This window comes from Netta rufina, assembly GCF_964035555.1.
Source record: "Netta rufina genome assembly, chromosome: 4".
In the NCBI taxonomy this organism is placed as follows: Eukaryota; Metazoa; Chordata; class Aves; order Anseriformes; family Anatidae; genus Netta; species Netta rufina.
This window is the reverse complement of record NC_140127.1, coordinates 26,686,542-26,710,645: the sequence shown is the minus strand read 5'-3', so window position 1 is coordinate 26,710,645 and position 24,104 is coordinate 26,686,542. Positions and strand designations below refer to the sequence as shown.

The following is a 24,104-nucleotide window of genomic DNA, read 5'->3' as shown; positions in this document are numbered from 1 at the left end:
CACAAAATAGGTAGTATTTTTTCAATTGATATAAAATATGTGGACATCTTTTGAAAAGCAAACAGCACTTGCGTATCTGTGGTAATCAGTGCAGTATGAAGCAGAGTAATTTGCTCAGCTGGGGAAGGAACTGAATAGGAGAATGAAAAAACTGTAATTCTTTGAATGAGCAAAAGTGCATTTTTAAAGATAAGACCTAGAAAAATAAATTTTGGGTGGTAGATGTGCACTTTGTAGGTGATTTGTTCTGTGTGTTGTCTAATCAAGCCCTAAAGAGGGATCAGACTTGCTTAGGATTATATATTGTTCACGTCAGTCTTGATCCTATCCAGTGCTGAAGCATGATTTTTTTTTTTTTTGATAGTTTCATAACTTGTTCTTGGGTGGTAGAAATAATTGAACTTTGTTACCTTTGTTTCATTTTGTACAAATCATCCTTAGTCAGGACTCTGCCTCAGGCATTCCCTTGATTTGGGTGCATTTAATGTCACATTACCAAACAGAGCTGTATATATGACAAGATCAGACTAAAACAATTTTAATATGCAGCTGCTACTTCAAAGTTCGTGGCCTGTTACAATGCTTATAGTAACTTTGTTCTTACAGGAAGTGAAAAAATGTGTTAAATGGTTACAGGAATTAGCTGTATTTTTGGAAGACTGTAGTTTTAAAGGAGAAGTCAAGTTACTGTTCATTACCCCAGTACCAGAGAATTGATTTAGGTTTCTGTGAAACTGAGCCATATTGGCTGCAAACAGGAATTTGTTCTTGGAAGGATAACAACAGCCAGCCTGTTGCCCTTGTTTACATTTAAAAGGTACATAGGAAAAGAGAGGGAATCGCGTCCAGTATGCACTCTGTGTAATTAAAACATGAAAAGTACTGCTGGTTTGGCCTTCTTTCTAAACAAATGTTAGGGCAAACACTCAAAATGAAGAAGTGCCAAGCCAAGGTTGCAAAAATCTTTGCTGTCAAAAATCTCTGTGTGTGAGTTAAGTTTGCCTAAGTTTTAGCAACTTCCTTGCTCCCTTTCTGACCAAAAGAATTCAGACTTGCATGCTTTTATCTATGCCTCTATTCAGGCACTCAGTAACTTCAATGATGCCCATTTTAGAGGTGCTTAAAATCGACATGAATTTCAGCCCAGTACTCAAAAGCTGATCATTTCTTTGCACATTTGTGGTTGCTGTTGTGTCGATGTCTTTAAATATGCCTTTTCCAACTATATTAATGCTTCCGATAGTCTCTGAAAATTGCATCAGGCAAAAAACGAACATACAAATACACAAATGAATTGACAGAACTTTGTTTGATATCCTTGCCGAGAAAAGATGAAAAGAAAGCATGAGGGTAACCAAGGAAGACATGCTTCTGAAGGCATTTGAAGGCATTTTGGCTGATATTCATTTTTATAGTTACATTTTTAAACTGACTGCTTCTTGCTTAAATACTTGCTTCTTAATGTAAGTAAAGAGATGAGAATCTATTTTTCAGACAAGTTGCTTTGACCAGGCCCTGGATAGCGCTTCCAGCCCCGCTGTGCGAAGCTCGGGATGTTCTGGCACATCCACAGAGATCTGGGAGGTTGTTAGGGAGTCTGCCTCTCATGCTAAATGCTACCGGGGATCCCCAGGCCATCACTGAAATATTTGCTTACCTTGTTCTTCAGAAAAAATTCCTTAGCTTCCCTACATAACTTATTCCAGTGTTTTACTACCATTGTTGGAGGGTGAAGGAAAGGAGAGAGGAGAGTTGTGCATTGCTTTTGTCAAAGCGAGCTCTGTCTGTCTTCAAATAAAGTTCTCTACTTGTCCTCAGCAGCCGTGGAGAATCATTAAATGCCAGCAATTTTCTGATGTTTTATGTTTGATTCACCTCTCTCATCTTAATTCTCCTCATTTCCTGACTAAATAAGCAGGATTTTCCCATCATTTTTGCAGGGACTTTGTTACAGATGGTTTTAAAACCATCTTACGGTTTTCTTGTTTTTCAAGTTCTTCAATTTGTTTTTATTTTTCTTGAAGTGCTGTGGTAAAACTGGACTCCATGTCCAACAAGAAGGATAAAAGGAAACGATGAACTTTATTGTCTTATGCCATTGTGTCCCAGAATTGTACTCATCTTCCTTTTGAAATAATTGCATTGGTGTCCAGGTTTTAAGCTCAGATTCTTCTGTGAGATGATTAATGCGCTAGTGTTAATTTTACATTTGTATTGCTGTCAGGCTTTGAACATTTTTCCAGAGTTTCATCATCATTAGATCACCTCCAGACTAATTATGAGGATTATTGTAAATGACAGTTGTGTTACCTGCAAGTGAGTTGCAGTTCAAGTTGAGTGTCATCAGCCAAGTTGAGAAATGTGCTTTTTTCCACTATTGTGATAGTAAAGGTTGAAATACTAAGTATGGAACTAAGGATAGCCCTTTGACAGACTATCTCCGTTCTTCTGGTTTGATTTAAAAAAAAAAAAAAAAAGATACTCTGAATAGTATTTTAAGACAATTCTGCAGCCATATGATAGAAATTTCAGCCAGGCTGTTTTCCCTGATTCGCTAGGGAACTACTGGCTCTCCTGAAGGCTTACTCAGAAAACAAACTGAATTGTATCAAAGCTACTTCTTCTTGCTTGTCTCTATGCCTGCCAGCCCCACAGAGAGAGAAATTAATGAGGTTTGATAAACGCGATTTGCATTGCCTTATTATCCTGCTTTGTTTTGAAACTGACTGTAGCGTTGTTTCCTTGTGCTTGGTACAGACATTGAACCTACTGACCTGCGATCTCCTGGTATGCCTTCCCCTTTTAGAAGTAGGTGTGCTTGCTTAGGGACTTAATGTTTTCTGAGATAACGCCACAGAATGCTTTCACTTGTGACTTGAAATCCACTCCAGTGCACCTAGCCCAGCCCCTTCTTTTACTGCAGTGGTGTGACTTTCTTGAGTAAATTGTAAATTTTACCTTTCCAGCCTACTGAGTGCCGAGCAGGTGGTTGTCTTTTTTTGTTTTTGTTTTTCCTGCTAAGTCTCCTACTGCTTTTGTCACCTGAGTATGAAATGTGTAAGAATGTGAAATGAAATCTGTATTTGTTAACGTATATTTTGTTGTTTTTTTGGGGCCTTATCCAAGGAATGGCAAAATTCAGTTCCGTGGCAGTGTTGCTCTGGGTGGCTTAAGATGCTGGATGGTGAAAGGAAAGACTGTGAGGGGGGAAACAGGGGGCTCTACAGGTGCCACCTTTCCCCTAGCCTTCCTGCAGTTGTCCAGGCTTCCTGAGGGACGTTACCTTCAGATCCCCACATCCCACCTTATCCAGTTCATTTTCCTTTGGTATCTTCCTTTGTCTACTGTCCCCCAATTTCTTGAGTTACTGAGGCATCCTTGGAGACCTTGCCCCCTCCTCTTAGCATCCTCCTGCCTCCCTGTAGATGGGATACTTTTCCTGACTTTTTCCCCAAAGCAGAGTGAGGGAGAGTTTGTTACTTGTGACTGAGAACATCCCCAGACAAATGCCAAAGGAAATTCTGCTTGGGGGCTGAAAAGATCTCCAGCTAATGGCTGAATATTTTTAGGGTGAGGGATGTTGTTCTCTGGCATTCTGAAACATTAGGCGCATGTCTGCTCTTCTCCTGTGATTTGATAAGAAAATGAAACTCTTTTCGCAAGAACTTCACCATTTTCCAGTAATTTTAAATTTCCTTTCAGTAACAGAGTATGAAATGTTTTAGGAATTTATGCAGAAATGTTTCCAATTATTGTCGTCTTCATCTAGTCACTTGATTCCTTTGTGGCTTTTGATAGCTTTTGATGTATTGCTTCATTTTAAGTAATGGTAAAGATGACCACTGAAAACAGTTTCTGAAGAATAAGTTTTATCTGACCGTGAACCATGTTACAGAAACGTAATACCAAGCAATATGCAAGGAAATTTGTTATCTCCATATGACTGTAGTTTAACATTTTGGTGCTGGTAATCATATTATCCGGTTGCATGTTGGAAAGAAGTTTACCCCTAGCATGCTGGTTTATTTTTTTCCATCTCTACCACCCTGTGAGTTTGGCAATTTAGCTGATTGGATTTTGTGTTTTGCATAAGTCATTCCCTTGTAATGGGCTGAGCCCCATTTAACCACTGAAGTTTAAACAAAAACTAACAGTGAGTAAGCATTGATGTTTTAAATGATGTTGTGCAGCTTAACCAGAGAAATCTGGGGTGCTACAAGCTTAAAAAACTGATAGCCATGTTTATTTCTTCAATGTGAACTGGTGTACTAACAGCTCATCTCCAGTAGAAGAAACTTCTGGGTATTTCCAGCAATACCCAACATAATCACAACATTACTGAAAAGTGTTTAGTGCTAGCACAGACTGGAAACAAATATTTCCTGTGCCATTCCAGAAATTGGTAGTGAGACATCCTGAACGTATAATCATGACTTGTAGACAGGTTATGAGGAAGGGCTTTGCCCTGTGAATGCAAACTGCTACGTGGTCACCATCCGGCAGCCAACCCTGAAAAATGCTTTACAGGCCTGATTCTAATTTTTGCCAGTGTAACCTGGACCCTGTGAATGGCCATTCTTTCAGAAATAACATGTTGCCTTCCGGGTGTGTGTTCACAGAGATACGAAGAATAAACATCAAGTTATGCATTGTGTATAGAAAAGCTGAACCAAGGAATTAGTTAATAAATAATATAGGAAATTAATAATTAACTGCCTTGTTGTACTTTGTTATGATCTTCACCCATCTGGTACTTAATAGGACCCTAGTTTATCTTCTGTCCCCACTTATCTAGTCATGCTTTCTCTTTCATGTTTCCTCTCATGTTGCTTTATTGCCATCACTCGTCAGTTTGCTCTTTGAGCAGATGATGTTTACAGCCACAGCTATGCTACCCTGAGCCCTATTTTAACTAATGCTTAAAGCATAATTTCAACTTTGTCCTTAAACTAACCATTAAATCAGTGATGTGAGTTAGAAGGAACAGCATAGTAAGCAAGATGCCAGACATCTAATCTCAAAGAAACAATGTCATTTTCTTCACTAATGGCAGGATTTCATCCAGTAATTCCTAAATACCAATGATTTCAGGAAAGCTCATGAATTTTCCTGTACTGTTTTGCAGGGGATTTCCCAAGAAAACAGGCAGAACTGCTAGAATAGCTTCAGATGAAGAGATTCAAGGGTCAAAAGATGCTGTAATTCAGGATCTGGAAAGAAAACTTCGCTTCAAGGAAGACCTTTTGAACAACGGGCAACCGGTATAAAAACATAAAATACCATGGGGGAAGGGCGTGGGCATCAAGGGTAGTTTCTCAGATAATCTGCCTATGAAATAATTCTGTGTAAAGTATTTTTATATTTTACGTATTCATTCTTTTAATTGCATTTCCAAAGCTGCATTTCTGTAAGGAATGATACTGTACATTTTGGTCTGTAGTTCCCTCTCCTGCTGGGCAACTTTACTTGGACTTAACAAAGCAATAGAGGCTCAAGGATTATGAATTCCCATAAGAATCCATCACAGTCTGTACCTCAAGGGCATTTTCAGCCTCCAAGACCATTTTCTTTAATTGTTCATTACTATTGAATGGCTGGACAGACAGTGTATGCATAGCATTTTATCAGCCCGGGTCCACTCTACCTTTTGCCTAGTTGTTGGACAACAGAGCGGGAAGAATAGATGATAGCTGGACATCAAAGGGGCACAAGGTAGTTCGTCATGAGAAATGAACCTATTTAGGAATCAGGCATCATTAGATCGTGCAGTTGCGGGACTTTTTTTTTTGACCAAAAGGGTATGAACTACCCTATCGTAATAATTTACAGGCTTTATCAAGCATTAACAATCTGGAGAGACAAGAAATGAGGTAAAATGGGCAAACATAACAAACAATTGAAATAAACAGCTGCAAAGTTCTCCTAGGAGTTGATTAAGGCATTGATTCAAGCATCTTTGAAACAGAGATTTATTTTAAGAAGGTAATATAAAAAATGTAGACTGTCATCCCTATTTTGTCAGTGAAATATTTTCAAAAGCATAGGAATGACTTGGGGATAGCTTTGTGTCACTGAAAGATACTATGCTTTAGGTTTCTCAGGACTGTACTCAGAAGTTGGCTACAGTGTCTGGGATATGGACAATGGTATTTAAGTTCCAGATACCCCATTGAGTCCAACTGGCTGTTCCACAGCTGCCAGATGCCAAATCTCAATAAAGTCAATGGAGTGAAGTAGGGAAAGCATTCAGTGAGCGACTAGTGCAGGTGTGCTTACTTTTCTCCATTGACTGCAGAGGGTTTGGTAGTTTCCTTAGTAGTTAGGCAGAATCACTCTCATAGTTTATAGGTTCATGTTTTTTCAAAGGAGGTGGGCTGACCGTGACTGTCAGGCCTGTTTTGGAAAGTGAGAGAGATGTTGGGCCTGGACAAATGAATGGAATGTCCTGAAGAAGCCCACATGGCCCAAGGAAAAGAAAACAGAAATCTGTGATCAGATGATGTGGGAGCTTAAACCAATATACTCAGTTTTTGCACCTGCCTTGAGGCTTTTGCCTTGCAGATTCCTGTCTTGAGTGATTCTGTTTGTGTAATCATGGCTGTGGACACTTGGAGTGATCACAAAAGAAACTAAAGTAAAGAAAAGTTTGTGACTTGTTCAGATGCTTGTAACGTAGCCAAGATTAGTACCTAGTTTTCACGACCCTCAGCTTGCTGCTTTAGCAACAATGTCACATCTTTTAAAAATTAATTTAAATGAGCTTTTTAAAAATGAAAGCATTAAGGAGATGCAATGTTTTACAGTTTCCATTCTTCTTTCACTTTTTTTTTTAAATGAGACATTTAACTGTGTAGTTAGTTTGCCTTTCATTCACTGACATATTTTTGCAGTGCTGCTTTGTAAGCGTGTATCTTAAGTGCATGAAGTGTTCTTTTGAACGCAGAAGGAAGAATATTGGAAAACTTGAATTGTACACTTAGTTTTCTTTTAACTTGCGTTATCTTCTGAGTGCAAATTGCCACCGTCTTTTATAAGCTGTCTTATAAAAGCTGTCTGTAAGAAGAAATAAAAATTTTAAAGTATTTTTTCTATAAAACTATCATTTTATATTTGACAGAATAATGAAGTAGTAGAGCAGTATATCCTTGGCATTTTGGCAGCGTTTTCTACCGTGTGGTTCTAATGTAAAAGTTGAGCAGAACAGCTCGGAATAAGATTTGGGATGATTTGACATGCACTTTTTTGATGGCCATGCTGATTTAAGCAGTTCCTATTGCTCATTCCTGCCCAAGTTCCTGGCAAGAGGATGGAAACAAATGGCACAGTCAGGGCAAGGGTTGCTTAAGCCAGAAGAGCCACTTGTAATGCAAAAAAAATGCATTACAAACTGTGGTAGAAAATTTCTGTTAAAAACATATTGCTGCTCTTTTTTATACTACGTAAAGCATTGCTTAGTGTCTCACTGCTTGTAGTTCTTAATGAGTAACAAAAACCTTTCTCTGCTTTTCCCTCATTCTTACTCCCCTCCCTTTTTGTTTTGTTTTTGTTTTGTTTCTGTTCAGAGGTTAACATACGAGGAAAAAATGGCTCGTCGATTGCTGGGAGCAGACAGTGCTGCAACTGTCTTCAATATCCAGGAACCAGAAGAGGAGCCTGCAATACAGGTGCTGCATAACTCTGCAAGTTCATAGGAAAAGAAAAAATTTCTTTCAAATTTCTTTTTAACGGGCTGATTCTTTTATTTTAAAAAAGACCTACATTAGACAAAAAATATACACAAGATAGGATGGTTTTGATTACAGAACTCATATGTTATATATCAGTGAAGTAAACTGGAGAACCACATGCCTATTGCTCAGTTTTTCCATACTGAATAAGGTTGTGAGAGTTCTCAAATGTCTTCTGTCTGCTTTAAACTCTTCCGTTTATCCTATGCTGTCCTGCCCTTTAAGTCTCTCAAGGCAAAAATACATCTACTATCTTGAAAGCATCTTGTCTTTATGTGTGTAATCTGCACTTTTTGGATGCAGACCAAAAACACAACAGAAAGTCTGCTTGGAAGATCAGGTACACATTCTCCATTGTTCAGATGCCAGAGTTGCTATTCGGAAATGTGTAGCATTCATTTGCTTATGTTACCACATAAAGTACCTTCTCCAGATAAACACTGAGAAACTGTCATGGATGCTTCTCTGTCTTCTTTCTGCCTCTTGATCTTTTTTTCTGTCCTTACAGGAAGCTCGCTCTGTTGATGCTTCTGTAGTGAGTCCTGTGGATGTTCAAAAGGTTAACATTTGCTCCATTTTCTTTCTTGTTCTTTTTTGTTTCCCCCTGTATTTTACTTTTTTTTTTTCTTTTTTTTTTTTTCCCTCCCCTGTCATCTTTGCCCTTTCCATTTTACTGTTCTTTTGGTTAATAACAAGAGGTCACCAACATCAATAACCGGGGAGACTGGGGATGCATTCCCTTCATAGTGTTAAAGTTGGTCTGTTACTCAGTTGGTCTGAAGGTGGTCTGAGTGCAGGCAGCTTAACTGCAGTAATGGTGTGCTCCAGTACCTTTCTGCTGTAATGCTAACCTATACTAATTGCCTTGCATCTAAATCAGCTGCTCTTTATGTATACCACATATACTTTTATGATATGATCTTATATGATCTACTTTTATGAGAAACTTTCAGGGAACAAATAAATAAACAAACACATCTGCAGTTTACAAAGATTTCTCTCTTCTTCCATTTACTGAGGGTGATGGTTAGTTCAGCAAGCAGCCAGCAGAAAGGCTACATGTAATTTCCAGGCTGAAGTCAATGACAGAGGATGGGTATGTGAAAGGAGATTCCATATGAGATGTGTTTTCTACCTTAAATAAAGTAAGGGCAGAGACAATAGTTAGAGGTCATCTGCAAGAGTACCTAAATATCTGCAGACTGAGAAGGGCATTGCCTTGTAAAGATTTTCCCCTGCTTTTGAATTTCTTTGAATTCTGGCTTTATCTTGGCTATCAGTAAGATTCAAAGTAGGACTTTTGTACAGCAAAGTAGATAGAAGGAACAGTTCAAGAAGGCAAGTTATTGTGTGTGTGTGTGTCACAGTAACATTTCCCAGTATCTGAATAGCAAATTTAAACAAGAAGCAGTATTTTACACCAGATGAAACTTTCCGCTCTTCTTTCTAAGTCTTGAATACTCTCATAACAAATTTTCTTTCTAAGGAAGAAGTGTGATACTTTTGGCCAGACAAAGGGGACCATGGTAACAGGAGTGAAGGGAGGCAAATATCATGGACAGTGCTGCCATTTTCTCATTTTTACAGGCAACTGTAAACAAAATCATTTTAGCCTTCTGGTTCAGCCTCCAGTACAATTCTATGCAAATAGCAGATGTGAACCATATGGTCTTATGGCCATCTGGAAACAAAACCCACCCTAAATCTGCCTGTACCCTGAAGGAAATATTAGTGTGTTTCTTTCGTCTTTATGAACTGCTTCAGAATACTTTTATAAGCTTTTTTAAAAAATGGAAACCAATGACTTTCCTTCCCCTTATAAATTAGACCTTAAGATAACATGAAATACAATTGTTGCCTCATACCAGATGTCTTCGTTGTTTCATAGGGAAGTTATTGGAGGCATGGATTATAGTGTTTTTCTTCAACAAGATACAGTTTCCTTTTATATGTAAAACCTTAATGGATTGTCAGAGATCAGTAGAATAACAACAACAAGAAAAAAGTAGAAAAATAACTTGCTAAGTAATGTGTTGAAGCTACACACTAATACATACCTTTCTTGTTTGACAGGAATATAAAGTCTCCAGCTTTGAGCAAAGATTGATCAGTGAAATTGAATACAGGCTGGAGAGATCTCCTGTGGAGGAATCAGATGATGAGGTGCAACATGGAGATGAACCTACTGATAACAATATGTCACCGTATTTTGAGATAAAGCTGAAGCATTACAAAATCTTTGAGGGAATGCCAGTCACATTTACATGCAAAGTGGCAGGAAATCCAAAGCCAAAGGTAAGAAAAGAGGGTGAACGGTTCTAGATACACTCTGAAGAGCTGTGTATTGGTACCTTACAGTGAGCCCCTAGACCCCATGGACCGTGTCTTACAGGAATAGCAGATGTTCTCTCTTGACAAGAAAGATCCCTAGCTGGTCTAAAATGACAAATCACTTTTGTTATCACTGGATGTATTTAAATTTATAGCAGGCAAAAATCTACTGTGAGACTTCAGCTCTTAATCTTTCCCTCCTGAGATTTCATCTCAATTATTTTACCTAGAAGTAATACTTCTGTCATTTGAAGATACACCTTCCGGGTGTATCTGCACCACAGAATGCAATGCAATGCTAGAAATTCCCATGTGGGCTGGCACAGTGGTTCCAAAAGCAGTCACACCAGGTTAACGTGGATAAATTAGCTCAAGTACAGCAACAGGCTAATGCAAAGATACATTGCTTTTGGTTCAGGAACCAGTGTGGTGCCTCTGCATTCTTCAGCACTGCAGAGTTTATATCTACACGCTCTAACAAGATTTAATTTTGTTGAAGGTTAGAGGAAGGCAGACTCAAATACCGTAAGCTCCCATATATCCCAATAGCAAGATGAGACATGATGGTGAGTTTTGTAATGATGAGCTTCTGAGGGAGTGTTGGGCTTGGGAAGCATTTCCTTTTAGCAAATGCGCAAGTACCAGCTGCATGATGTCAGTAGTCTGGAATAATGCCTCTCTTTGGTAGGTGGTATTTAATCATTTCAAAAATTGCCTGGCAGTCAACGACTCATTAGGTAGCAAGCAAACAGCAGCAGCGTCCTACTCCTTGTCAAAGCCAGCGTGTTCCCTTTGAGGTCCTTGCAGTTCTTACAGTGACCCCTTGTGGCTAGGGCCTCTTTTTACCTCCTACACAGGAGCGAATGTGAAAATCTCTGGTATAAGTTGTACAGGTATTGAGGATTTTGAACGGATTTTACGTGTCCGATGCTCTAAGTGTATGTTATTGCACAAACTGTAAATAGGAGAGATGGATTTTGTCAGGTAGCAGAAAAAGGGGCAGACCAGGAGGAGCACATCTGTAGAATGAGCTCTCTGTCCCTGCATGCATTTCAGGAGGTTTCACTGCAGGATGGCTCTCATCTCATCCCACAGAGTGCAGCAGATGCAGCACATTAGATGTGTTCTTGGAGCACATTTTCTGGCTCAGTTTCATCTGAAAGGGGTCCAATTCTGTGCTCCAAGACCACTTCACAATGCGAACCACTGCAGTGTAAGTGGGGGTGATCAGGATACTCGTATCAAAAAAAGCATTCCTGCTTCAAGCTGGAGCTAGTGTAGACACGCTGAGAAGCCCGAGTGATACCAACCCTTTGGTGTCCAGCATTACTTTGGGGATGACCGTAAGGAAAAGCCTGTTGCACTGAATAAGGGCGGAAGGCGGATCACCGCGTTGCTGTTAGAGGTGTAGTGTGCTCTTTTTGCCTGGAGCTTATGACTAAGTTGCTGAACGACCTATTATGAGTCAGCCTTAGTCAACTGTAGCCATTCCCTTCTTTTCACAGTTTTCAATTAAGGTGTAGTTTCACAGTCACTTTAATCTGATTTAAGACAGATGAAAGAGGATGTCTCTTCTTCCTTCCCTTGCTCTCCTTGTTTTGGTATTAGCAGCTGCATGGCCAGGAGACCACATTGTTAATGCTTTCTTTAAAGGATTGCACTATAAAGGAGTAGCTGCCGTGAACATGCTCAGGACTCTGTTTTTGTGCAGTGTCAAAGCATGCATGTTAAGTGATTTGCTCTTGCACCTGGGATTATGGCCCTTTATTCCATTCACTTGCAGATGCTTGATGTGATTTCTCAAGGTGCTTGGGACAGAACTAATTTCAGGACCGTTGGATAGCTACCTGTTAGCTGGATACTCAAAGGCTCTATCATCCCCTCACCTTGAGCATGCCAAGATAGCAGTTTTGTAATGCTCGATGGTTGAGGGCTGTCCTGCTGTCATTTGTTGAAGCTGGAAGTCTTGCCCCCGAATAAATTCTTTACTTTGGCAAATGAAAAGCTGGAAATAATTTACTAACTTAAAGCTCCTCCCTTCTAAGTATTCTGTCAGCTCTGCCAAGGAATGGCTTTGGGAAGGACTGTAGTGTTTCTAAAATCTGGCATTGATTACGAGGGATTTTTCTAAAGCAGGGTTATTGGCTTGATTATTTTTTCCCCCTGAACATGCCATGTAAATTGAATACTGATGTGCAAATTCTGTCTTCATAAATATGACTTTTTAAATCTGAGTGTACTTTTGTTGTAACCTTCAGCATAATGTAAAACTATTTTCTCATTAAAATGAGAACCTGTGGTAATACAAGAGGGATTGTGGAATACTTCTTTTTAAGGGATATTTCTCTTTAGAATTAGGAAAATGCCATATGAAAGGTTAATTGAGACTTGAATGTTGCACAGAGCTTGTACCGATCTCTGTTCACATGGCTGAATATAGTTCACAGTGATTAAAAATGACTGTTCTACCCAAGATCAAAAACCCTTTCTTACTGTGTATTCCGTTGTATTTCTAGTCATTACACATTGGTTTCTGAAAATCTGGTACAAATAAAAGCAATCCAGATGCAGTGCTTGGTGCTTACATAGTTTAATCGTACATTTATTAAAAGGTGTCCTAGAAAGAAAATACTTTCCTGCAAGGGCCATTGTCTCCAACAGTGGTAGCGTTTTACTTATTAACTCCATGTCAGATAAAGGCAACATTAAGAATCTACCACACGTAAGTAAAACCAATCAATGTCAATTGTTTTAAACCTAGTGGAAATGAGTATTGGACAACATATGTATGATGTTTGGATAGCTGGTTCAGTTAATATTTGTGTGTATTTCCATGTAATAATTCCTGGCATGTCTCTCGATATTTCTGATAAGTGCATTGTTATTGAATAATTGCTACTTAATGCAGTAGATTTCCAAGCAGCATTATGACACATGTAAAGCATGCAAGTTAAAACTCATTTTTTGCAGCTATGTTGTTACCAACATCCATTAGCATGTGTATATAAGCGATCAAATATCTCTTGCATCTCCAGTAAGTGCTCTGTCAGCAGACGAGAAGACATTACCAAATCTTTTGTTAGCACCGCAGAGTCTCTGCAAGCCTGCTGACAGACAAAATGGGAAACAAGTATGACCAGCTATTGAGGAAATGAAATCATTTCTAGTTACACATAATGCTTGTTAATATAAAAACCATACATGGTAATTAATTTTTAAGGGAAATTTCCATTCATTCTCTCCCAAACGTTCTCTATTGTGTTTTAGTGCAATTTAAAAGTAGTCCCTTAACTCTTCCCACACGTGAATGAATTTAGAGCTTTGAAATGTTGGCAAATGCGAAGAACGTACTCTGTATAATGCTAGCAAATGAAATTCTATTAGGAATTGTGCTTTGCTTCATTTTTACTGGAAAACAGGCACCCTCTCCTCACTACAAGACCTAAATTCCCACTTCAGGAGTTGCTATGAGGAAAACTTTTTGGTTTTCCTCCTGCAAGCAGTCTGCCAGCAATGCAGCCAGGACAAATACAGTTACCTTTGTAGCATGGTAAAAGTCAGACCTGTCATCTGTTGTGTTAGTAATTGATCCTGCTTGTCAGAGAGGGACTTGTTCTTCTCCCTCCTTTGGCAGTTGTGGTGAGTCAGAAACACGTTGTATTTGGATGTTCCTTTGCCTGTCCCATCAGAGAAATGACTTCACAAGTGGTACCTTCAAAGTCCTGGACGAGGGGAGCGCGTACAGCAACTCCGTCTTCTCCTGCCCCCCGCAGGCCTTTCTGGCCAGCAGGAGCATGCAGGCACCCCCCTGCTGGAGGGACAGGTGTCAGCCCCCGGGGGGCTTGGCTGGGCCATCATGAGGGGCTCGCTGGCCACCAGAGGGGGGCTCGGCTGGGGCACAGCCCCGGCATTCCCCCAGCGACACCTCCTCACTTGCACCAGCAGCCTCCCAGGGACATGCCCGCCAGCAAAGGCGGAGCACAGCACCAGGGGGTGAATTTAAGATAATTTGGGAGCCTAAAACCACCAGAATAACTGTTTACAGGGCAGCAGGGTGTGTGTGCACTCGCAGGTGATCTGAGGATTTACCACAAAACCACCTCCTGCAGGAGCCGGCTTCACAACCCGCCTCCTGCCCTCTCGTGCCTCCGTGCCGTGCTCCATGCATCAGCCACTTGGGAATGTGTTTTCAGCTAAGGCTGTTTTAAAGAGAAGTAAGGGCTAGGGGTAAAGCTCTGTGCCTGAAGGAGGTTAGCTGAGCTTTAGGAGTAATGCACACTTCAGAAATGACAAGGAAATGATGGTTTGGGGAGCTGACTATAGCCTGCTGTAATATTTTCACATGTTTCCATGTCTGCTTTCTTGCTTTCATGTTTCTTTCTTGTTTTCAGCAGAATGCAGATTGGGGTTTGATCTTATTTTTAAAAGGAAAAAAAAAAAAAACAAAAACCCACCCAACCCCAAAGTCAAAATATTTGAATCTTTTTTTTTGCCTCAAGTCTAAGGCATTTAAAACACATATGTGGTGAGTGTGTGTAATTTATGGATTACTGTAAGATATTATTCTACATACATCATTTTTTGGCTCATCAAAAGTAGATCTTGGGTCAGCCAGAGAGTAAAATTGTGTATCAAAAGTAATGGAAAAGTCCCCTGTTTGATAGATAATTTAACTGGTCTGTACAACTTGGAACTCCACTGTTGTTGGCACGCAGCTGTTAAAGGCTGTCTTAACGCCGCCTTACTTTGAAGTGCTTCCTGTTGCTACGTGAAGCTGTCGGTGTCCGTAGGTACCTGTCACGGCTGGGTGATGCTGAGGGTTTCAGTTGTGCTGTTACGCTGGGCTGGCCCCGTGCGTACGGCACAGCTCGCTGCCAGCGAGCGCCCGAGTCCCTTCTGGCTTCTTGGCCTGGCCAGCCAGTGTAAAGGATATGCCGCAGATCTGGTGTTTCGACAGTGAGGTCATTAGTTCTGCTTAATTGATCATTGAACAAATTATTCTGATAATTACCCTGGTTTAGGTTTTTGTTTTCTGACAAGAGAGCCATAGCTTTCTTAAGTTCTTTCTCCAGCTTCTTCATGTTTAAGGGAGACAAAAATCTGATCTGGAACGTTTCTCTGTAATGACATTTATTTGCAATTCTTGAAATGTTCAGCTGCTGCTCTGCCTTTGGGATCTGCACGGCCTTTTGCACATCTACGTTTGTTACATAAATGCTCGTGCTCCGGTCTTTCTCCCCGAACCATTGCTCTTCTCTAGCTTGGCTTTTATTGAGAGCGGCTCATGGAGCGTGGTTCTGCACTTCTACTAGTTGATCAAACCAGATTTCTTTCATTGCTTACCAGAGAAGTTTTCAGCAGTGAATGTTTGTTAGCCCTGTGAATTGAGAAACGATGACAGTGAGCACCTACCTCTTCTCAGCCATGCCCTGTTTTCTCCCGCAGATTTATTGGTTTAAAGATGGGAAGCAAATTTCTAAAAGAAGCGATCACTACCGAATTCAAAGAGAACCTGATGGAACTTGCTCGCTGCATACTACAGCCTCCACCCTGGATGATGATGGGAATTACACTATTATGGCTGCTAACCCACAGGTAAATGAAGGTTTTGCTCCAGAGCAAACATGCTTCTGAACATGAATCTTCAGAAAACTATCTCATCTTACATATGCATAATTTAATTAACTGATGAAGTCACCATCATGTATATAAGGTTAGATTTCTGTTTTCACCTTGCATCAGGAGGGTGGGGCCTTTCTATCTTGAAGAGATTAGCAACTCAACAGCTTTTTCTTTTTTCCTAGGGCTTGAGGTTTCAGAGGGGATGGATGTTGTTTTTTAATCACTGTTCCACCATTTGTTTTAGCCGATAACATCTCAGTACCCTGAGTATGGATGGCATATGTGTTATACGAGGGGGAAAAATCAAGCAGAAGTAACCCAGTCGGGCTCATCAGCTCTTTCATTTTTTTTTCTGTTGACACCATTTTCTGACTGAGGCCAACTTTTTGAAGCGAGTGGGAGTGTATCACACCTCCACGTGCTTACATGAGGCAGTGATTGTGGCTCTGTCAGACCAAAAAAAAAAAAGAATCAGGCCCCTATTATATTGGGGGATGGTCTCATGGTCTTCCATGTTGATCCCAAAGTCTTAACCAATGTTCTGAAATACGGTGTTACTGCTTCGTAGTGTTATTTATATTTCACAGATTCAATGCAAGAGCATCCTAGTGAAGTAACTTTTTCAATCCACTTTTTCCTACAGCAGAGCAAACCCAGGGAAATTATTTTTGCACGTGAGAAACCGAGGCAGTAACATAACTTAGGGATATAACGAATTACTTTCTTCTGTAGCACCAAATAGCTTGCCAAGACCAGGGCTGCAAGTAGAATTACACTGTAAAATAACAAACTCTATCACTGAGACAGAGTTTAATCTAAACAGGAGTGTTGTGCTCTGTTATGAATGTTGCTAGGTTACTTAACATGACACTTCCATTTGTGCCGTGCTCTTTTACTGTCAATCCCGCTCGTGTTGCAGCGTGTGAATGTATGGATGGGACTGTGCACAGGCAACGTGGAAAGAGCAGTTGTAGTCTAGCCCTGATTCTACAAATTGCAGTGCTTAAATCTAGGTTGTTTAAACCTATGCTATTCCTCCATATGCAAATAACAAAATAAAGAGATAGCAAAAGGCCGAGGGAATTCTTCAAGCTGGGAACTTTTACACATGGAAAGAAGAGCGTTGTGTTACGACACTTGGTAGTTAAATTAACTTAAATTGAGCAAGTTAACAGCGGGTTTAAAAATGATTTAAAAAATGCACAGATATGCAAGTTAGGATGCAAATCCTGTTCGTATTCCTATGAAAGTTGTTTTAGTGCGTGTGCAGCATCTTCCTATGTAGTGTTACTGTAGGATCCAAAATCCTAGATAACTTGATGAATAAACTGCCTTTGAATCTGGGTGCTGACATCTGTCCCTGAGTAACTCATGTGAGCATGTTTAGGGCTTGCTTTTGAACATTTGTTATTCTGAGTAAAGCTCGTTTGATGACACAACAGCGAATTAGTCTAGATTATTAGCTCTTGTTGTTGATGACACTAGTTTGTTAATGGTTTTTTAAATGTACTGAAATGAGATGTTTTTGCACTGTTCCTACTTTGGGGATTGAAAAAGTAGTTTTGTTAAATGATAAAATTCTGTCTCTGTGCTTTTTTTCCTCTTTGGAGAAAAAACAGAACCATCCTTCTCTGGCTCCCCTAAACAAAACATCTGTCTGTTTCACCAAGCCCGTTATATTCTTCCTTCACAGTCTGATTCCCAAGCAAAGATACTCTTCTGCTATTAGCTTGCTTTTACTATGCATTTAACAGTACAGTGGAGGCAAAGACGGGCTGTGAGTTAATGTACTAGCCTTTCACACTAAAAGATCCGGATTCCAATTCTTTTAAGTCATCCCAAGTGGAAATAATTTTGGCACAGCTTCCTAAATCCTAATGGAAAGTTGTCCACATCTCAAAGCTATCACAAAGTTAGGCAAATTTGGCAACCTTTCCTCAAGAAAAGCAAAATACGTGGATATTGGGGAGCTCCCATCAGGGTTCTGATGGACTGGCAGATACTTGCTAGACAGTTGCTGGGTTTTGGTCATTGCTATTAGGACCATCAAACTACAAAGCAAAAAGGCATGTTTGTGGCTGTTAGAAATCGATTTATTTCATTAAAGCAAAGGATTATGATCATTAAAGCCCTGCCAGTTGATGCTGTCTCATTATCTGGACTAATACTAAGGAATTTATGTGTGTAAAACGACTTGTTGACACACCTTGGAAATGATCTGTGGTGGTTAATGCTGCACCATTGCCTACAGTGTGAAGTGCAGTGATCTGGAATTAAACTTCTGCCACCACTGGGGTTTGCAGTAAAATTTGCCATATAACTTAATCCAGAGCAAACTGACCCCTGACCTAGAAAAACATAAAATCTTGCCTGGTTTAGGCCTTTACTTACGGGCTACATCCCTTAACTGATCTCTTGCCATTAGCTCTAAGTATGGCCTCAAGCTGGGTCCTTATTTTCGCCTTCTTTGCTTTTATCTCATTCTCTCCACTTTGCAATAGGCACCCACAAGTCTGGATTTCCCGTACTTTCTAGGCCATCTTCTCACGAATCACTTCCCGCATTCATCACTTCCTTCCCATTCATCCCATAACTTTTCCAAATCTTTGGCTCCCAGCTGGTTCTTCCCTATCCAAATTCCTTAGTCCTTTGTGTAGCCTTCATGTATTGAGAGACAGAGATGAGCCCAAATTGTGAGAATTCATCACCTGCCAGAAAAAAGATGAATATGCAGTGGGCCCAAAATAGAAATTCACTCGTTCCAGATGGTTTTAATGGTCTTGTAACACAAAAAAGCTTTTGCTTAAGAAATTGCTGTAGGTCATGTGCAATGGCTTATTTTAACACCATTGTTTTTCTTGTGGACTAAACGGGTCATGGGAATAAAAGTGGGACACAGACTTCATTTCTACCAGTCCAGCAGTAACAACAAGGCCATTGCCTTTTGAAGGCTGCTTGTGTCCCCGGTGAAATTGTTTTCCATGTGCCATACACAGAGAACCCGCCCAAGTGCCCCCACATCAGTAACTTAGTCAATGTACTGTAAGACTTAATTGCTGGTGGAACTACTGCTGAGGGTTTTGTTTTGTTTTTAATGAAAAAACCTCTGGGATAAAAAGTAGATGGTAGAACATTTTAACTTTATTACAGTCACAGTTATTTCAGTCTGTTTGGTGTTAGATTGCAAGCTGATACAATAGTTTAATATCTGAAGGTATCTTGACAAATAATTTTAAATAACTTTGTGAAAGAAGGGATAGTGTTGCAGACCCGGTAACAGGTGGGCAACAAAGAAGAGATAAGGTTGAACATTTATTAATATTACATGCTTTAAGTATTTTAATTTTCCTCCTCTCCATCATCATAACAGGGCAGAATAAGTTGCACGGGAAGGCTGATGGTTCAGGCTGTAAATCAAAGAGGCCGCAGCCCTTGGACATCTCCTGGCCAGCCTCATATCAGAAGGTACTTTGTGTGTTTTTTTTCTTCTTTCAATAATATCTGTTTTGAAAAATTGCTATGATGAAGAACTTGATTTAAGAAGGTAAGGTAGCCATATGGCATACAATAAAAAACCTCACCTCTCCTAAAAAAAATTTCAAAATGTGCACACTAAGAATTACAAGCACCCTCTGAAATGCCATGACTTTAAAGTATCTTTTATTCTGCCTGCCTCCTCCTCTCTTGGTGGTGTTCACTAACTACTCTCACGTCTCTCACGTTAGACTGCAAGCTGTTAAGACATTGTCGCTTGCGTATTTTTTAAAACATCTCACCTGGCTAGGATTCTCTTGGGACCCTATACTTTCTGCAGCTTTTAGTAAGCATTCGTTTAAAGAAACAGCAGAAATAACTGCAAGCCACGTCGTTTATTAGAGTTGCATTTGAAATGTTTTAGTATTTTGGTGATTTCAGTTTAGGTTCTTACCAGGAATTATGAGTCGGATATAAAATATTAAACTTATCTTTGGTGAGGTTTACAATTATTCATATACAGAGCTTTGGTTGATGTTTTTGGACCATATAAGGGAATTTTCCCTTCAAATACTTCTTTATTTTTCATTTCCCAAAGCATTTATGAGGCCATTAAGCACAGCCTAGACATCTTCAGACGATACAAAAAATTCATTTTGGTTACCCAAACAGAACTGCTTTCAACAGAGTATAGGGGCTCTGGTTCAGTTGCCATAACGAGGCATGTGTTTTGCTTAATGGTCACGCAGGCCAGAGAAGCTCAATGTTGCCTAATTATGACATGTAGAATAGGTGTAACTCCCTTACATCTGTGTGCAGCAAAGAAACTCACATTGCTCATGCAGTAGTGGTAGTAGTTATGTGCTGGAGAACTGTACGTAGAAGAACCTGGTAACTAGGAAGTGTCTGGATTTTAAAGATCTCATCAATCTTCTGTCCTGACCAAACGGGGCTTCCCACAGCCTTGAAAGTGCTTCCCAGCACCTCCTGGGGAGGCGTTCCACCAGCCCCCTCCCGTGCCTCAGGTCTGGGCCTGTTGAGCTCAAAGCGCTTGCTGGGGCAGGAGGGAATTTCCTGCCACTGCTGCGTTGTGAGAACAGCCCAGAAAAGCTACATGTGGTTGGCGTGGCCTGTCCAGTAAATAAGACACACTACACCTGCAAATAATAGGTAAAAATGAAAAGTCTCTGATAATCCATGAAGGAAAAAAATGCCACGAAGAGTCAGGTTTCAGCGGAATTAGTCAATGCATGATGGTGAGAAAGGGGAAACGACTTTAAAAATGGGGAATGGAGAAAGGAAAATAGGTAAGGGCAAGACAACACTGAGCACCGACACTTCTCCTTTCTGGAGGATAAAGTGCGGATGGATCTCTTTTGGCAACAGGCAGAACCCAGGGGTAATAATGGGGAAGGCTCCTTTTGCAGTCTTGCTAAATGCAATTGAAATCCAAGGCCACTTACAGCTGGTATTTTGCTTTTTAATTGCTGCAAGCACTCAGGTGCCACTAGAGCTTTAGATGGGTGTCCAGTAAAGTAATGAATTATAAACCGGAGATTTCCATACAGCAGTTTAATTAAAATTAGGGCAATTACTGGGAATTCTTATTTCCTGTACAGGAGGTCTGTTTCTGCTAAGCATTCAGCACAGTGCTATTTCTGTTCAGCAGCTTTTCCCACTACTCCCATCGCCCTGTTCTCCCCGAGACTGATGAAATTCGAGCATGTAACACATTCCTATGACAGACTCCCACCATCAGCTTCTCTCCTGTAGCATACCACAGTGCTGCGCTCCCCCCTATGCTGTATGATTTGTCACGCATATTTCTATACACTTTTGATAAGTAATACTCCTGTGGCCTTACAGTGTTTTTTTTCTGTAAGCTTTTTTTGCTTTTTTGGCAACAAAAATGTTTTTACAAGTGTAATTATTATCTTAATGAACTTTATGACTTGTTACACTGTTGACAGGCTTTTTCCTGAGGTATTGTTAATCTCCTACTGAACGTGTTCTGGCAGAAGAGCTCTCTGGTTTTGTTGTCTTCACTACTTTGCAGCCGTTTTAGACCATTTAGAACTTTCTAGTTGTCCTTTTGTTTTTAATGTCATATTTTTCTGAAATTTGCTTAGCTTGCAAAAATGACCTTCTTAGCATTCTTCTGGGGATGAGGTTTTGAATTACCTGAGGTGTACCAAGCTTGGTAGACATCATGGTGCTCAACACTGCAGCACCCAAGTGGTGTTGAGTGCTCTTGCAAGAGCACTGCAGCCACAGCCCCAAACAAATCATTTTAAAATGCATGGGATTCAAGGAAGATTGAAAAAAAAATGCATTCCTATTGCCCCTGCTCTCAATTAGAGCATTGATTTAAACTTGATCTCCTTTATTCCAAATTTGAGATGATTATCACGTGGTCTGTCATGAAGTGTTCCCCAGCTAGCTAGTGTGCACTGTGCCACACCACCCCGCGGAATCTCCCCGGGCATATTTAGACCATAATGTCAGCACTGCTGCAAGTTGCTGCACAGTTTAATGCCCACATTGCAATTCTTACTGAACCTGCAGCTAATCCAAGGGTATTCCTGCCTATTGCGCTTCGTCATTCCTAGACATCTCAAGTACTTGGCTCTATTCATTTCTTTTCCTTTATTTTTTTTTTTAACCACAGCAGGTTTTAGAATAAAAATACATGGTTTCACCTCTCAAGGTTAAGGCCTAAAAGCCATCTGCAATTTTAGGGGTAAATTTATAAAGAGGCAAGAAGAAATGCATTCTTAATTTCTGACACTAGACCAAATAGCATGCTGATTTAGCTTTCCTTTCAAATCTGTACTTTAAAAAACCTAGTTAAGATTCAAGAAAATACTATCATTAAAAAACTGCTTTAATGACAAACGCTTAGCCTCTTTATTTTCCACTTCATCTGGTGTAATTTTTCCCCCCTGCTTTGATCAATGCTGCCATTTTGCAGCTGCAGCAGTGAGGTGGTGGTTTTCAGAAGTACTTTCACGCTTCTGTGGTGCTAGTTAACCTACTTGGCTCAGCCTCACAAGGCACTGAGAAACACTCGCCACTTGGACCTTTAAGTTGTCCTCTTAAAAGCAGTACCTAACCTTGAGTAGCTTGCACTTGACTAGATACCATCATTTCTAGCAGGTCTTACAGAACTAATTACCAAAAGATATGAATATAGCTTTTTTTAAAAAAAATCACCCATCCATCTTTCAGCCCAGCTGCATGCGTATGAGGTATGTGTATTGGCAAAAATGGTTAGGGACTCGCCAACTAGAACAAAACATTGCTTGTGAGCTGCAAAGCAGGAGCTATTGAAGGAGCTGTGGGCATGCCCAATGGCAAAAAAGTGAGGTGCTTCAGAGCTGGCTTTAGACATCTGAAAAGCTACATAAGCATTAAATGGGGAAAAACTATCCAGAGCGTTACATTTTAATACACAGAATTTGCTATACAGCCTTTGGTGGTGCAGAACAAGAGAAGATGAAAAATAACCAAGTGTGACGTGAAAAGGCTCTTCTCCACTGAGATGAGTTAGCTTTTAGCTGCTGTTGTTTTCTGAAAGGTAAACATAATTAACAAACAGCACACGCATTGTCTGCTGTAATCAGCAACAGTGAAGGGTTTAAACGCACAAGACGCTAGAAATGAGGAACTGAAGCTGTGCGCTAAGGTTTGCCAGCTTCTTTTATTTGTATTGCAGTGATTTAAAGACTAAACAAAATGTACTCTCGTGTATAAATATACGATTATTACAAGTATTCTGTAGCAAGATTGCTGTCTAGATGTTTCTAGATACTTCTGATTTAGTGAAAAAAAATAATTTACCTTTATTTCGTGTTATTTCAAGACCACGATCTCGATCAAGGGACAGTGGTGATGAAAATGAACCAATTCAGGAACGATTCTTCCGGCCTCATTTTCTGCAGGCTCCTGGCGACATGACTGTTCAAGAAGGAAAACTGTGCCGAATGGACTGCAAGGTAAGCGTCAAGCAAAGGACAGCAGCTACCTTTCCATAACCTTGGCTGTGTCAAAAAAAAACAAGTTAGATAAGATTTTTTTTAATGCTATTTTACCTATTTGCAGTATCAATGGGATAATTAATCTTGCTGCTTATCAGCAAAAGTTGACAATAAAAACTTGCTCCAATGAAATGGCTGCAGGCAAATCTTACAGCTAACAGAAAGCTGATTTTTAGAGTTGAGCTATGTTGGGGTGTGGGGGGAAGCAGCAAACACCATAAAGACAGTGCTTTTCCATTTTAAGTCCTTTTACCACTTCAGTTTCGATCCTCTGTTAGTTTCAGACAGTCTAATCTTGATTTATGACTTTGCCTTGCAGAATTAATTAAGGCTTGGACTTCTTCTGTTTGCTTTCTGCTGGTACATCTGGGAGAAGCTGTTTGTTTTTGAGCAGTACCCCCAGCAAGTGGCACAGCTTTCAGCAGTGCCGGACTCGTTCACACAGTCCAAGTATAAACTAGTGCAGGCAGCGCTGTCACTAGGTTATACCTCATTGCAATGGAATTTAGAGTTCAATAAGTAGTCAGCTAACATCTTTTTGTCTGCAAGTTTTCCACAAGAAATTAATTCAGAAAGGAGTATCTTTTTATTCCACATGAAGAGCAAACAATGAAAAATGACAAAAGGTGTCACCCTGCCTTTTGTTTTGCAATGTATTATTATTTAGATTCTAGCGTATCTAAACACCGATCTGTTTTCAGTCACACCCATAAGACATCACGGAATTCAGGGAGTTGGCCAGAAAGTAAGTAAATTAATACAACCGAGTCAATGTGTAATGCAGGGTGGAATTAGTAAATCTTGTGGTACACCTGCACTAGCAAACAATCCCCAGCTCCTCTGAGGTAACAAGTCAGGACTCCTCCAGTGCTCTGCATGGCTAACAGTTTCCCACTGTTCTGTTCACACCAAA

The 24,104-nt window shown here is 40.1% G+C and overlaps 1 protein-coding gene across 6 annotated transcripts in view; it reads left to right on the top strand.

Moving 5' to 3' along the window:
- The window catches only part of PALLD (palladin, cytoskeletal associated protein), a 192,617-nt gene that overhangs the window by 162,662 nt on the left and 5,851 nt on the right, over nucleotides 1–24,104 (top strand). For 5 of the 6 annotated variants that reach the window (XM_084286644.1, XM_084286647.1, XM_084286648.1 and 2 more), the window contains 7 exons: nucleotides 5,126–5,261; nucleotides 7,563–7,664; nucleotides 8,236–8,286; nucleotides 9,801–10,022; nucleotides 15,504–15,653; nucleotides 19,051–19,145; nucleotides 23,017–23,149. In XM_084286644.1, the coding sequence (XP_084142770.1) occupies nucleotides 5,126–5,261; nucleotides 7,563–7,664; nucleotides 8,236–8,286; nucleotides 9,801–10,022; nucleotides 15,504–15,653; nucleotides 19,051–19,145; nucleotides 23,017–23,149 (889 nt within the window). The remainder of the gene's footprint in view (nucleotides 1–5,125; nucleotides 5,262–7,562; nucleotides 7,665–8,235; nucleotides 8,287–9,800; nucleotides 10,023–15,503; nucleotides 15,654–19,050; nucleotides 19,146–23,016; nucleotides 23,150–24,104) is intronic. The other variant, XM_084286645.1, reaches the window with a different exon arrangement.